At 35.8% G+C, this 13,583-nt stretch overlaps 2 protein-coding genes across 2 annotated transcripts in view; one reads left to right on the top strand and one right to left on the bottom strand.

The window, feature by feature from the left end:
- Positions 1 to 1,420: 1,420 nt before the first annotated feature.
- On the bottom strand, positions 1,421 to 7,077 carry LOC112564176. The gene is made up of 5 exons (XM_025238817.1): positions 6,949 to 7,077; positions 6,487 to 6,593; positions 4,514 to 4,606; positions 3,665 to 3,822; positions 1,421 to 2,830 (listed from the first exon to the last, which is right to left on the bottom strand). The coding sequence occupies exons 1-5, from the start codon at positions 7,059 to 7,061 to the stop codon at positions 2,768 to 2,770; spliced, it is 534 nt and encodes a 177-aa protein (XP_025094602.1). The 5' UTR covers positions 7,062 to 7,077; the 3' UTR covers positions 1,421 to 2,767.
- Positions 7,009 to 13,583, top strand: part of LOC112564175 (insulin-degrading enzyme-like) — a 24,627-nt gene continuing 18,052 nt past the window's right edge. The window contains exons 1-7 of the mRNA XM_025238816.1: positions 7,009 to 7,134; positions 8,620 to 8,798; positions 9,265 to 9,341; positions 10,010 to 10,036; positions 10,821 to 10,924; positions 11,361 to 11,530; positions 12,766 to 12,888. Coding sequence (XP_025094601.1) covers positions 7,064 to 7,134; positions 8,620 to 8,798; positions 9,265 to 9,341; positions 10,010 to 10,036; positions 10,821 to 10,924; positions 11,361 to 11,530; positions 12,766 to 12,888 — 751 coding nt within the window. The 5' untranslated portion in view covers positions 7,009 to 7,063. The remainder of the gene's footprint in view (positions 7,135 to 8,619; positions 8,799 to 9,264; positions 9,342 to 10,009; positions 10,037 to 10,820; positions 10,925 to 11,360; positions 11,531 to 12,765; positions 12,889 to 13,583) is intronic.

Here is a 13,583-nt window from a genome sequence, read left to right as displayed (position 1 = left end):
TTAGGTGACAGTGAAGCAGTAACATCTAGGTGACATTTTAGTCAATAGAAGATAGTTTTGAGTTGGCTTTCATCACTGACTCCAAAAGAATGTCATAGAATTTTATTGTAAGAAATCTTGCCCAACACTGCATGCCTCTTTTTCAGTTTTGAATTGTCTATCTTCTGCAGATGCACAAACTGATTCCAATTTTTATTTTCATATCAGTTCTTATGTAGCAACTGCTATAACATCTCAAGAAAATCAGTTCATAAAATCAAATGAAGGGTACATGATCCATTGAAGGACTATTCCGGAACATGTTCTAAGACTGCACAACCACAGATTTAAATAAGTACATGCTAAAGGTGTATTTTATAGAAATGTTAATACATTTTCTAAAAGAGTAACATAAATATTACTTTCTTGTTTGCTCTTTAAAAAATATACTTTGAACAGTGAGATGTCTGAAAATGCCATGTTTCTGTACACATTTTCACCAGTCATTTGCATATATTACGCATTAGTCGGACTGTCAAAGGTTACTGATGACATGCTAGAGTAAATCTGTACAGGTCAGTTGAGCACAAACAGCAGAAAAACTATATGTACTTAGCAAATGAGCAAGAAACTCGCAACCATAAAGAGTTTACATCATTCTATAAGCAACTTTCTTGAATGTCAAAAGATGTCCTGTCACATCAACAATAGTATTCTTCATTATTACTGTTCAACACATTTTTCTTAAAGCTGCACTATTTGCAAGTAACTGTAACCCATATTCTGGAAAGGTGTTCAAACAGGATACTTTGCGAAAAAGAGCTTTCTGGGCAAAGGACTTGTCTCCACCCGCCAGTACATACAGTATTTAAAACTGAGTTAATATTAGAATATTGCCCATCCTTGGAAAATTAATTCCACTGAGGCCACTACCCTCTCTTAAAACACTGGCATAGTAGGGAGATTTGACTGTAGCAAGTTGGGCTTAAAAACAATAAAAGTTGACTTTCTGAATTGTTTCCACTCAAAATTTCAGGTAGCAAAACAATTGTTTACTTACAATTATTTCTAAATCACATCTCTTGGGCAGTACGAGGCTGCCATAATTATTTGGTCAAGTCACATCTCTAAATCCGATAAACACTTTGTCTCTAGCAGTCGAAATGCTGACACGGAGTTTGAGCAACACTATTTCAAATCTGAGAACAGTTAAAAAGTGTGAGGACATGCAAAAGGCTGCAGTTCTACATCATGAGTTAAGGTCAGAAAAAGAATATAGAAATAGCATGTGGCCTCTGAGAATCGGCTCACAACTTTGTTTTTAACATTATTTTAAGCAGATGGTTTGAAACATGAAATTCTGAAAGGAAGTGATTCAGAATGTCCATATCTATCATTCCTAGACCATGCTACAATCAGATGAACAATTCCAGACTTTATCCTGGATGAACTTTATTCGTTTTGTCTGCACAGTCATCCGTGATCGCAGCAAAAGATCGAGTCTTAGGTGCTCATTCTGCAATTATTGTATGACTTCATTTTTTGTCAATTTCACTGTTTATAAATTTGATGTACAGCAGACTACAGTGAAAACAATAATCTCAAGTAACTAAAGATGTAAATCAAATTGAACACATATATCTCTTTCTTCTTATTTACTGATATGCCACCATCTTCATTACTAGTTGTTGCTGTCATCATTTCCCTAGGTTACAGTTGAGACCAGCTCTCAAGATGAAGCTGGCAGTCATCTGCAGAGTATCCATTGGCCCATACAACTTGGGTCCAGGGGCGCTGGCAACAGCAAAACCTCCGCCCTTAGTTCGTTGTGAAACCTACACTCCTGTAGGATACACTCTATGGTTTCTTCTGCATCCCCATAAGAACACATTAGGGACGACACCATGTGTAGCTTTCAGTATAGGTGGTGCATTAGGTTTCCAACACTACTCATTACTAATCATCTGAACTGGGTAGCCAAACACAAAGTTGCTAATTTTTCGTTCTCATTTCATGCTTCCTTTTAACAGCCAGTATCAGAACCCTCCAAAATGCTTTACTTTCAGGTGATACATTACTCTATTGCGTTTATCATTTTTTTTTTACAATGTGGGATTGTAGATAATATCTGCTGTTCTCTATTAAAGAATTAGTTATTAGTTTCTTAAAAACATCAAACTATATTAACTTTATAAATTCTGCATTAAATGCTCACACTATTGATTTCTCTGTCCAATGTTATAATACAGTTCTGTATTTAAGGAGACACTCTACTTCTGCTTAGCAAACTTGACTATGTTTATAGCCCCAGCCTTACAATGTCGTAATCTTGTAAACTTTGCACTCTTCAGCCAGATCCCAGAATGAGTCACAGCTGAATGAAGTATGCATCATCAAAGTACAAACAAAAAAGAATGTACTAATGCAAAAAAGAGACATTTAAATCAGCATAAAAAACCATCCTAAATCCATGTATCAATTTCTGGTTCTTTAAGAACAACATGCATATTCACTTAAACCCCTTTAATTCAGACTTTGAAAAAAAAATTAGCTAGGCATCATTTTTGCCAGTTTCCTTTTTCCTCAAATTTAATAATTTTTTTTAAAATATTGACTTTTCCAGGCATGGGAAATCCACTGACTTTTCAAGTTTTTCCTGATCCATACACACTCTGAATTCATTTATACCCAACTTGCTAAACATTTGCCTTTTTCTTTTAAATAGGACCACTTTTTTTATATCATTAACAAAAATATAGTTTATAAAATGTAAGAACATTGGATTATGTTATCCTCCCTTGAGGTCTTGTGCAGCTGAACGAAGTAGGTTGAGAAGATTCTCTCTTTGAACCTGCAGATGAAAACAAAACCAAAACTGTTTCTGCATGCTTCTTCTTAAAATTGTCAGGAAAACACCACTGATAATAGTCAGCCATTTTGTTTAATCTGCTTTTTTGTTTGTCTTTGTTGTTCTTCGGTGTCCTTGCCTTTATATTTGTTTTTTTCCCCTCTTTCTTTTGGGTTGGTCGGCCACATCCAGTGGCCCCCAATAAACATGTTTTATATCGTTCTTATGTGTGTATACTTATTCATTCGCTGAAGAGTGATTGGTTTTTCTGCTCGCGTTGGGCTTGTGAGTATCTGCTAGTGTGACTGTGAGTGTGCCTGTGAGAGCGAGTCCCACAAAACCCCATTGCGCTACGTGACAGACACTCCCACTGCCTTGTTAAATATGTACATTTATCTACCTACCAGACAAACTAACTTACATGTGCATGCACATATCTTTTCATGAATTTAGCATGGTTAGCTTTTTCTTCCTTTAAATAGTGTGTGATGACAAAAACACTAAGTACTCTAAACACACCTAACATCATAATAATAATGAACATTTTTATAGCCCTTTCCAATGATTTGCTTAGTGCGCTTTACAGAAGTGATATACAAACCGATCCAGTAACAGATACGCTCACTTTTACATGAGACATCTACTCAAACAGACGTGTTATGCCGCTCATGGGCAGGATATGGTCGCAGTGAAGTCTGTTTTGAATAAAATGCATCCTTAGTCTTAAAAATCAGACTGATGAAGGTGATGAGTAATTTGTTCCAAATTGATGGGGTTTGGTAGGAAAAAGCATGTCAAAAGAAATCTAATATATCAGCAGTAAAGGACATCTCTCACCTGACAACCAATAAATCGTGTTAATGCTTCAATTGTTGTACTGCCAACCAGTTCCTGAACCTTCTTGACAAGGTCTGCTTTCTCATCATCTGTTAATTCTTGTAAAACTGTTATAAGTGAGTCATAGTCACTGCTGAGTCTGTAACCCAAAAATGACCCTGAAAACAAACATCATGACATCAGCAAGGGCACTCCTGGAGATAAATGTGTGCATAATTTAACACCTTCACTGAACGATCTTAAACTGTGATGAAAACAATGTATATATAGAGAGAGAATGACTTTTATAAATTTTCAGATTCTCTGAGTAACCACTCTCCAGTCAGATTTAACTCATAACAAGTCCACACAATGCTAGTCCATCTTCAACCTTCCCTACTCATCTTCTTCTGCAGAATTACAATATCTTCAGATCTTACCCAATTCCTCTTTGTGTTTTCTACACTAGTCTTTTACTATTCATCTTTCATCAGCCATCAGTACTGTTTATTCTTCTGTCCTTCATATGTTGTGCATGTCTTGTTCTTGTCTAAAGCGATAAGAGTATGCTCCTTACAAGTGCGAGTATGTACTATATAAATCATGCATTTATTTATTATTATTATTTTCTTCCAGTGTCCTAGGCTACCCTTAAAATTTTTTTCTGGAACATAACTTTGTACTTGTATCTAAACTCTGAAAAACATATTTCCTATCCGAAGTGTAAAATTTTCAAGTGGCATTTTTTTAACCCGAAAACAGGAGAGAAAGGGACACAAGTGTTGCAATTACCATCCATTAATGCATGAAAAAAATTACCACAACATACACGTCAGAAGTCAATGAAAGATTCGATAAGTTTATCTGTACCTACTAAACCACCAGCCATAGCACCAACGGGTCCTCCTACAATGCCTCCAACTGCTGTACATCCAGCAGCCCATGCTACTTGTTTGAATATACCTGACCAAAAACAGAGATGAGATGACACAAAAACTGCAAACAACACATTTCTAAATAGTTATTTCCCTTTCCAATTTTCTTTGTATTGTAAAATTATTATACATCTAAAAATATTCAGACATGGAGGAGATCGGTCTACAGCAAGGAGGTGACAGCTGGCATGACATGGTTCCAACTGGAGAGGGACATCCAGAACCGGATCCGATAACAAACTTGTATTACTGGACTGCTGGCAGATGATTTTTTTCCAGTTAACTGGTAAAACAACGGATGCTACTACAAAGCTTCCGGTTTATTCCCATTCTTTGTTTAGGCTTGCCGAGACTAACAGCGAATCACTTCACAAGAGGCTAAGCGTTGGTGTTGGCAGACAGCAATCCACCTATACACATCCATGATCTGATGGATTGGTGTAGTTACTGCCCTAAGCTCTAGTGGGGGTGAATATGAATAAGAAGTTAGAAGAAAAAAAAAAATCGAAAAATAAGGACCATTGAAAGAAATATTTTTAATGAATAGGTTTAGTACATTACAGGATATTCTTAAAATATGAGCATATCACTTCTTTCCATTTACAAACAGCAAGGCTTCAGTTCCTGATGTGCACAGAAAGATGTTTAGTCCAAGACATTACTATACCGGCAGATTTACTTAAAGACTACAGTTGACCAGAGAATAGGAAACAACTTGCAGGCATATCCATATACTACTGTCAGATGTTTGAGCTCTTTCTGTTAAGAGCTCAGTTTTTTGAAAAAATAAAGTCTTTTTATGGCTCTGGCTATCACTGTTATGAAACCTATGGACTTTCTCAGTCACAACTCTTCCAGGTTTCCAAAACAAGGCCTCATGGTTACAAATAAGAGTGCCTGACAGCTTCACCAAGAAAGTCAAATTGCACAGGCATTTCTGTTTCTCTTTTTTTTCACAAATGCCAACAGGTACGATACAGCAGCTACACTCTCATTTCTTTTGTTCACAAGTGATGATAAAACTTTGAAAGCTTTGAACTTGAAAATATGGGGAGACAACGACACATACTTTTAACTTATGTGCTGAATGTAGGGCATGCCTGTTTTTCTTCTGTAAACTTTATGTTTAAATCAATTTAAAATAATTATAATTACAATACATGCAAGCATGGTTAAGCAACTCAACAAGAATTTAAGTTAACATAAGGTTAAAAGTTATTTAATAAATGCATGCTATTCATGATAATGAAGGCATTAATGTGTCAGCCTTTTGTTAACATTTACATATTGTGATAGGCTTGCAGAGAGTAAACAGTAAATTTAAAATCTAAATGTTGTAATTGTCAGGTTTCAAGTTTTTTTCTGAAAACTACTTTAAGAAACATTTACTTTTTCATTTATGAATACATTTTAAGATCAAAGTCCAGACTACTTTTTGATCAAAGATCAGTGCTCATATGTTTTAGTAGCCAATACACTTATTAGGCCTCATTCTGGTTGCATGATGGTGCTTTCATAAGGTCCATGGCCATAGCCTAATAAGACTAAAGTGCTCAGAATCACACAGTAAAAATCCTGTAACCAGTGTGTTGGGGTGGGGTGAGGAGTGTTCAGGCTTCCTTCTCATTTAAACAATTTCTCATGCTAATAAAGCCCTTATTAGTAGTCAAAAAATGTACATCTATGATTTATTATATCTTCTATCCTCATAGCCAGTTATTTTACAGATTTTACTATCCCGTTTGAGAAAATTGTGATGTGAACCCGACGAATAAAACTAAAAGCTAAAATTATATTTATTCACAGGTTAAAAATAGAAATGGATTTCTGATATTTCCAAAACTTCTTTGGTGACAGCAATATAAACTGGCTGGTGAACAGTAAAATAAAAGAAGTATTTGCCCTGACCTTTTGCTGTTTTCCTCAACTCTGGGTTTGTCTTTAGTAAATTCATCAGATGATTGTAATAGGGTATGAATGCTATCCCCAGCAAGTCAGCTGCCATCGTTACTTCTCTGCATAAACAAACGCAATACCTAAATAAACAAACACTGTCTGAAGTATTGAAATGTTAATGAATTACGAATTCGATAATGTCACTGAACTTTTTCTGATCTAGTTTTAAACGCTAATCGTGTTAGCATAGTAACCTGATAAACAAGAAACTAACTATACTTTTAGAAAGACCAATACATCAGCAATTAATAGTAACAGCTAGGTTATAAAAAGACTACGTTACACGTCAGTGATGTAAAAAAAAATTTAATGTGATTTAAGAAAAGTGGTAAAAGGTAAACTATAAAAATTGAAAAATAAATGAGAAAAACATAATGGAACTAGAAGAAAAGTTGACTAATAAAACGGTTATACTTTTCACAAGATGACTGAAGCACGAAAATCGAAAGCACCTTAGCGAAACTTCCGATCGACCTTTTCTTGTTTCTCGACGGAGAAGAGTGCTTTGCTGTAGCAGATGTTGTCATGAATGGTCCACTTGACTAAAGTTCAGTCACTTTTGAGTCACAATCTTATCCGTCGGCACCATTCCAAACTAAGGTAAAGTGCCGGATATCTAGAGACAATAAAACGTGATCATTTGGGTGTTGCAAAGAGCTATCCGCAGCAGTTATCTGATGCAATGTCACAGCTCGTTAGAGTTATGCCCATGCTTACTCGGCACAACTGTTAGGTTTTTCGTTTAACATGTACAACTACAGAAAACTGATAGTCGCTTTAAGAAATTATGAATTCTTTGAGTGACGTATTCAGTGATGATGTTTAACTTGGTCATCGTAGTCGCAACAGCATTTAAGTTAGATTATTTTTTTTCCTTCTCTCCAATTTTACGTGACAGACTGTATCATTATCCCACCGTCGAAAATCAGTGACATCATTGAGTACATCACTCACCAAGACCAGATTGGAAACAGCGCATTAGTCCTGAAGAAGAGTTGTGCAGGGAAATGTGTGTGTAAGAAAGGCAGAGATAAAATGATTGGTCAGGTTAGGTATAGGGGTTGTGGTGGTGGGAGATGAAAGGTATTATTGGTGTATGGAAATGGGTGTGCAACCTTATAATATTTTCTAGTATGTCTTTGCACATTCATATATGTGTATATGAGACATAGAATTACAATTGCACAACTAATTTACAGTCTACATTTTGCACAATGATATTTTATTATCATGCATGTACACACATATTAGCAAAACTTTTTCCATATATTTCTGTAACTTTATTGTTAGTGTGCTTGACATTGGAAAAGGCTGCTATTTCAACGTTTATGTGGGATGGTGGCTGGAAAACTCACTTTACCTACCCAGCAGTGATAGGTACCTAATTTATACAAGAATGCAAAATGCAGAAGAGGGAAAGATATGACAATACTTTCCGAACAAGTTCAATATAATATAGAAGGCAGGCTTTCTAGGCGAGCGGAAATTACATACCTTAGCCAACCTGTGCAGTAGCAAATACTGGGTGGCCTATGCAAGTCATTTTTCTCATCTGCTTCAGTCCTCATCTGTCTCGTGCACCTAACTCTAACTGTTTTCCAATAATATCTTTTTACTTTCAACATGTTATTTATTTTCATATTTCGACAGTATTTACTACAGGATGTATTGGTTGACATATGTAACTACCACCGGGCTGCAAAGCCAGCCTTCTGTGCTACATCAATGTTGAGCTCAGCTCAATATGCTTTAGTGCAGATAGTGAACAACTGGAGCAGGGGTGGGCAATTAATTTTCCCAAGGGGCCGCAAGAGAAATTGGGATGGTTTTAGAGGGCCGGACTAATATAGTTAACTCAGTTTTACCCAATACTATATATATAGTATATATACTGGTGGGCGGGCCGGTCAGAGACAGGAGGCCGGCCCACAGGCCGGCCTTTGCCCAGGTCTGAACTGGAGTAATGGGCCTTTACCATTTACCTTTCTTTCTCCCCTCCCCCAGTTTCCCACCCCCCTCCTCCCCCACCTACAGATGATGTACCCAATGGAGATCCTTAAAATATGATTTTCATGTTTGTTTCAGGTATTTAGGCACAATGGCCAAAGTACACATTAAGCATGTCTTTGAGAATGATGCCATCTTACGTTCAGAGAAAGACAACCGTTTATATCGTGGTCTTGAACTTAACAATGGCATGAAGATTTTGCTGGTTAGTGATGCAGAAACTGACAAGTCTTCTGCAGCAATGGATGTTAACATAGGTTAGTGTATGAAAAATGACTGAACAAAACCTGCATCTTAATAATAATAAATTTAATTTATACAGCGCTTTATCCCATCATCAAAGGATAGCTCTGAGTGCTTGACAAAAAAATATAAACATGCAGACAGATTAAGAACACTTGTACAGACACACACAATATAAAATGCAAACATTATGTCTATAAAAGGATAAATTGGATGATGTAAGGTATATATCTATCTATCTTAGACATATTTCAGACATGTCTGCTTATGTTAACAGTATACCCTATAAATTTGATGGCAGTACATTTTTTCTATTGTCTTATTATGACTGAAATTACATAGTATTTAATATCTTCTTATGAGTAGCTTCTATCTAGAATCAGATGCAATAGAGCAATTATTATGATTATCGTTTTGATGTCTTTGTAGAGGCTATTTATTCATGATGGATTGTAAAAATGTGATTTTGTTAAAAACCAGGACACATGAAAGATCCTGCAAATATCCCTGGTCTTGCTCATTTTTGTGAACACATGCTGTTCTTAGGGACAGAAAAGGTAAGTAAAAATAAACTGGTATAGTAAATTTTGATGTTAATATTTTGATACTTTTTCTTAACTTGGTTTAATACAAAATGTATATGTACTCACTTGTAACTGATGACCAACTTTATTAATCCAAATGGAGAGTAGTAACTTGGAGAATATGCTTAGTTATGAAACAAGAACAAGACGGAACAAGTAATGGTTACACAATAAGACAAGCGGTGGATCATGTAAAAATGCAAGCTAGATTTTTAAACCCACAATCTTAGTCTCGCGTCTAAAACCATTCTTAAGACAGGCACCCACATGTGTTCTCATGCACACACACACACAGAACAGAATTTCATCTGCTGTTGAGCAACTGAACTGCTGAGAGCACAAGTGATTTCATTACTTCTGCATGCAGGCATCATGTAATGTTTGCCTGAATTCAATAAAACAAATTTTCCTGCGAAGACATATTCAGGTATGGACAAAATGCTGGAAGCTTTTCTGACAATTTGCTGATCAAAAGAAGCCAAATCTATCTACTTGACACCAATGACCTTACAACAAATATGGTTAGTACTGTTCAAACTGTTTCTAGCTTGGACAGACAGACTCTTAAACCAGCAGACAAAGGAAAAAGATACAATACTTTCTGTGAATGCTGATCAAAACTTGTGAATGTACTGTTTCAGTATCCTGAAGAAAATGCATACAATAAGGTGGGTTTGAATTCTGTATTTCTTGGAATGTTCCTTCTGATCTTTATTCTTGTTTGTTTTTAGGACATTTAAAATAAATTAACCCATTTACATATCAGTTTTATATATCTGTTGAATACCACTTTAGGACACATAGTAGTGTCATACCAATATTTTCTCATAATGCTTATCAAGGAGCAATGATGAAATAAGGTTAATGAACAGTGATGTATCTAGGGTGTAGCAGGTATGGCACATGCCCTGGGGACAACTTGAATAAATATGCCACTGAGTAGTTTCTGTGATAATTGTTATCTCATTTTGTTCTGTCTATTGTTTCTCAATAATTCATTTGTTATTTTAATTTTAAGTCATGATTTTGTAATTTAATTAGCTGTTGTCACCTAGGACTGAAAGAGTGAATGACGAGTACAGTGGCTGTGAGCAGCTAGTTAGGCAATGCTGTAGGTATTACATGACATTATCAACCAGAGAAAGAGCTTGTGTAAAGGCTCATATACATTATTGATTAGAGAACTTGTGTAAAGGCTCAGAATCAATTTAGCGCAACCCAATCCTTACTCAACATATAAGTAAAACCTGATGGCCGCCACTTTAATTAAAATCATCAGTCACAAACTTGCAGCTGCCTCCACCATATGCACACCATATGTACACCTTTGTTTACAGTTTTTTAAATTAAATGCGAACATTATTCCCCGACCCCACCCCAAATGCATTGTTTATCATAGAGGTATCAGTTATGTTGAGCTATGTGCATCTGTTGTCTTTTCTCTAATTTCAGTTTCTGAATGAACATGGTGGGACTTCTAATGCCTTCACATCATTAGAGCACACTAACTTTTATTTTGATGTCTCACCTGATGGACTTCCTGGTGCCCTAGACAGGTAAATTTGTGCCATATATGGATGTTACACGTGTTATAACAGATGTTTTTTTGGTTGACAACATGACTGTATTGTGTGTTTGAAAATAACAGCTTGTGTTGTAAAAAAAGGTAGTCATGACTGGGGACTGGAGGGGAAAGAGTGTCATCCTCAAAAAGTACTTTATTTATTGCTGTTATGAAATAAAATTTTCAATTTTTAAAAGCCTTACAAACATGGATGCAGACAGGTAAAACAGAAACTGTACTTGTGCTAGACTGGCTTTCTGCTACAGCAAAGGCCACTTTAGAGAACCTTGTCAGCTGAAACATCCATCAAGATCTCCCTGTGACCAGTTCAGGTCAAGGGACTGAACTCAACCATAAAAGGGGAGGAGGAGATGACTCAGAAGAATCAGTAATATTTCATTTAACGACTATTTTGTTGTTGTTTTCAGATTTGCACAGTTCTTCTTGAGCCCACTTTTCACATCATCTGCCACGGAACGAGAAGTTAATGCTGTCAATCAGGAGAATGACCGTAACCTGCAGAATGATGCCTGGCGTCTTTTTCAGCTGGATAAATCACTTTGCAGACCTGGACATGACTTTGGAAAATTTGGCACAGGTACAGAGAGTTTTAAGAGTTTTTAAGAGGTTAATTGCAGAATAATTAAATGAACAAATAAAAAATTATCAAAAGGGATATAGAAAATGTGATGCTTGTACAGTGGAACCTCGGTTAACGAACTTAATCCGTTCTGGAAAACTGTTCGTTATCCGAAATGTTCGTTATCCGAAACAATTTTTCCCATAAGAAATAAAGGAAATAGATTTAATTGGTTCCCAGCCCCTGTTGACTCGCTAATATTTGAAAGTTACAGGCTGTATAGGTATGTTTTAATGAGAACAGTTATAATGCAGTTTAAATGAAGTTAAATATAAAAACATTAACGAAAGCATTTAAACATCAGAAAACTTGCCGTCTTGACGACGTGGATGGAAGCAGGTGTGGGGAGGAAGGGGTGGAAATACTGCTTTGATTCCCCCTCCATGAGAACACGTGACATTATAAAATCGGGGGTAACCTTTTTCTGTAGCTTTGAGGTTAAAGGAAAAAAACTTGTCCAGTGTCTGTTCCTTCTGCATTTTTTGTAAAACTCTTGGGTAAGACGACATCACATATCCGACAGACGACTGCCACCTTCATACTTTGAAATCATTTCCTTTTTCAATTCATTTGTTGGCCGCTTCCTTGTCATTACCTCACTACTATTAATTGCTCTTAATCTTCTTTGGAATCATGATTGAGGACTATCTTATTAAAATAAAGCACAACAATCACTAAATAAGAAGGGTGCGCATAGATAAGGAACGACTGATCGTAACTGTTTCTCGAGCGCGAATGATGACATGCTGGTCGGTCACGTGTGGTTCACGTGGCTGTTCGTTATCCGAAATTTTGTTCGCTATCCGAGACAAACTTTTAACGAAATTTTTGTTCGTTAACCGAAATATTCGCTATCCGAAGCGTTCGCTAACCGAGGTTCCACTGTAGTCTGAAACAGTTTTCTAACTCATTTAGCCAAGCATTTATTCCATCAGTTCAGTTATACATCATTTAAGCATCTCATCTTGGCTTGCTTTATTATGACATTCCAGTCATAGCTCATTCTTATATCGCAGTCATAGCTGATTTCCCAATTCAGTCATTATTATAAGAGAGAATTGTATTGTGAGATTCTTGACTTTTGAGACATTAAGAAGAAAGGATGTTCTGATGCTTGTTTTATGGGGCATTTGCCTTTTGGTATGGAGGCTTATTATAATCATCAAATGATTATTTGATCTATTTTTGTGCAGGGAACAAAGACACATTGCTGACACAAACACTTGCAGCAGGTGTTGATGTGCGTAATGAATTGCTGAATTTCCACAAGCAGTATTATTCATCCAACATCATGGGCCTCTGCGTTGTGGGAAAAGGTATTAATAGATACATAAATTACATAGTCTTTATTTGATGCATTTCTCATTTTTGCCTTCATCATGATTTGTTTGGGGAAAGCAGTTTTGATGTATTTGTCAAATACATGGTGATATCTTGAACAGAAAAATTGTAAGTGTAAGTGTTCCACTTTTTTCCCACTTATGTTATTTGCCATAGATGATCAATGACTAATTTATAATAATTTTTGATGAAATACCAGAACTATTTAATTAGAATGAGTAGTTGTTTTTGTCATTTATTTTTCATTTCTTTGTTTTGCACTAAATAATAATTGAATTCTTCAATTATGAAAAATGTTTTGCACTCTTTTTGAGTTATAGCAATATGTTTACCATGTTTTTAATTTATTTTATTTGAAACTGTGTTTGATGCCTACCTTTTTCCTGTTTTTCGTATCAAAAAGCAGTTTTCTGTTTTAGGAAACAAACACCTGTCTCTAGATTTATTTTCTTATAATTTGGTTAAAGCCTACTTTGATACAGAACTGAATATCAACCATCCTTGTATCACTATATCTCAGCAGTTTTTTGGCTGAATAGTAAGGGTGATCTATTGGTGTATGCAATGAAGACAGGAAGGTTATTTTTAAATAGGTGAATTTATGATGATCATAGACAAACTTGAGTTACTTCTTGTTAAAAAAAAACTCAAATAGCTCATGTCTAAGAAA

This window comes from Pomacea canaliculata, linkage group LG5 (genome assembly GCF_003073045.1).
Source record: "Pomacea canaliculata isolate SZHN2017 linkage group LG5, ASM307304v1, whole genome shotgun sequence".
NCBI classification, from domain to species: Eukaryota; Metazoa; Mollusca; class Gastropoda; order Architaenioglossa; family Ampullariidae; genus Pomacea; species Pomacea canaliculata.
This window is presented reverse-complemented; position numbering and strand designations above follow the sequence as displayed.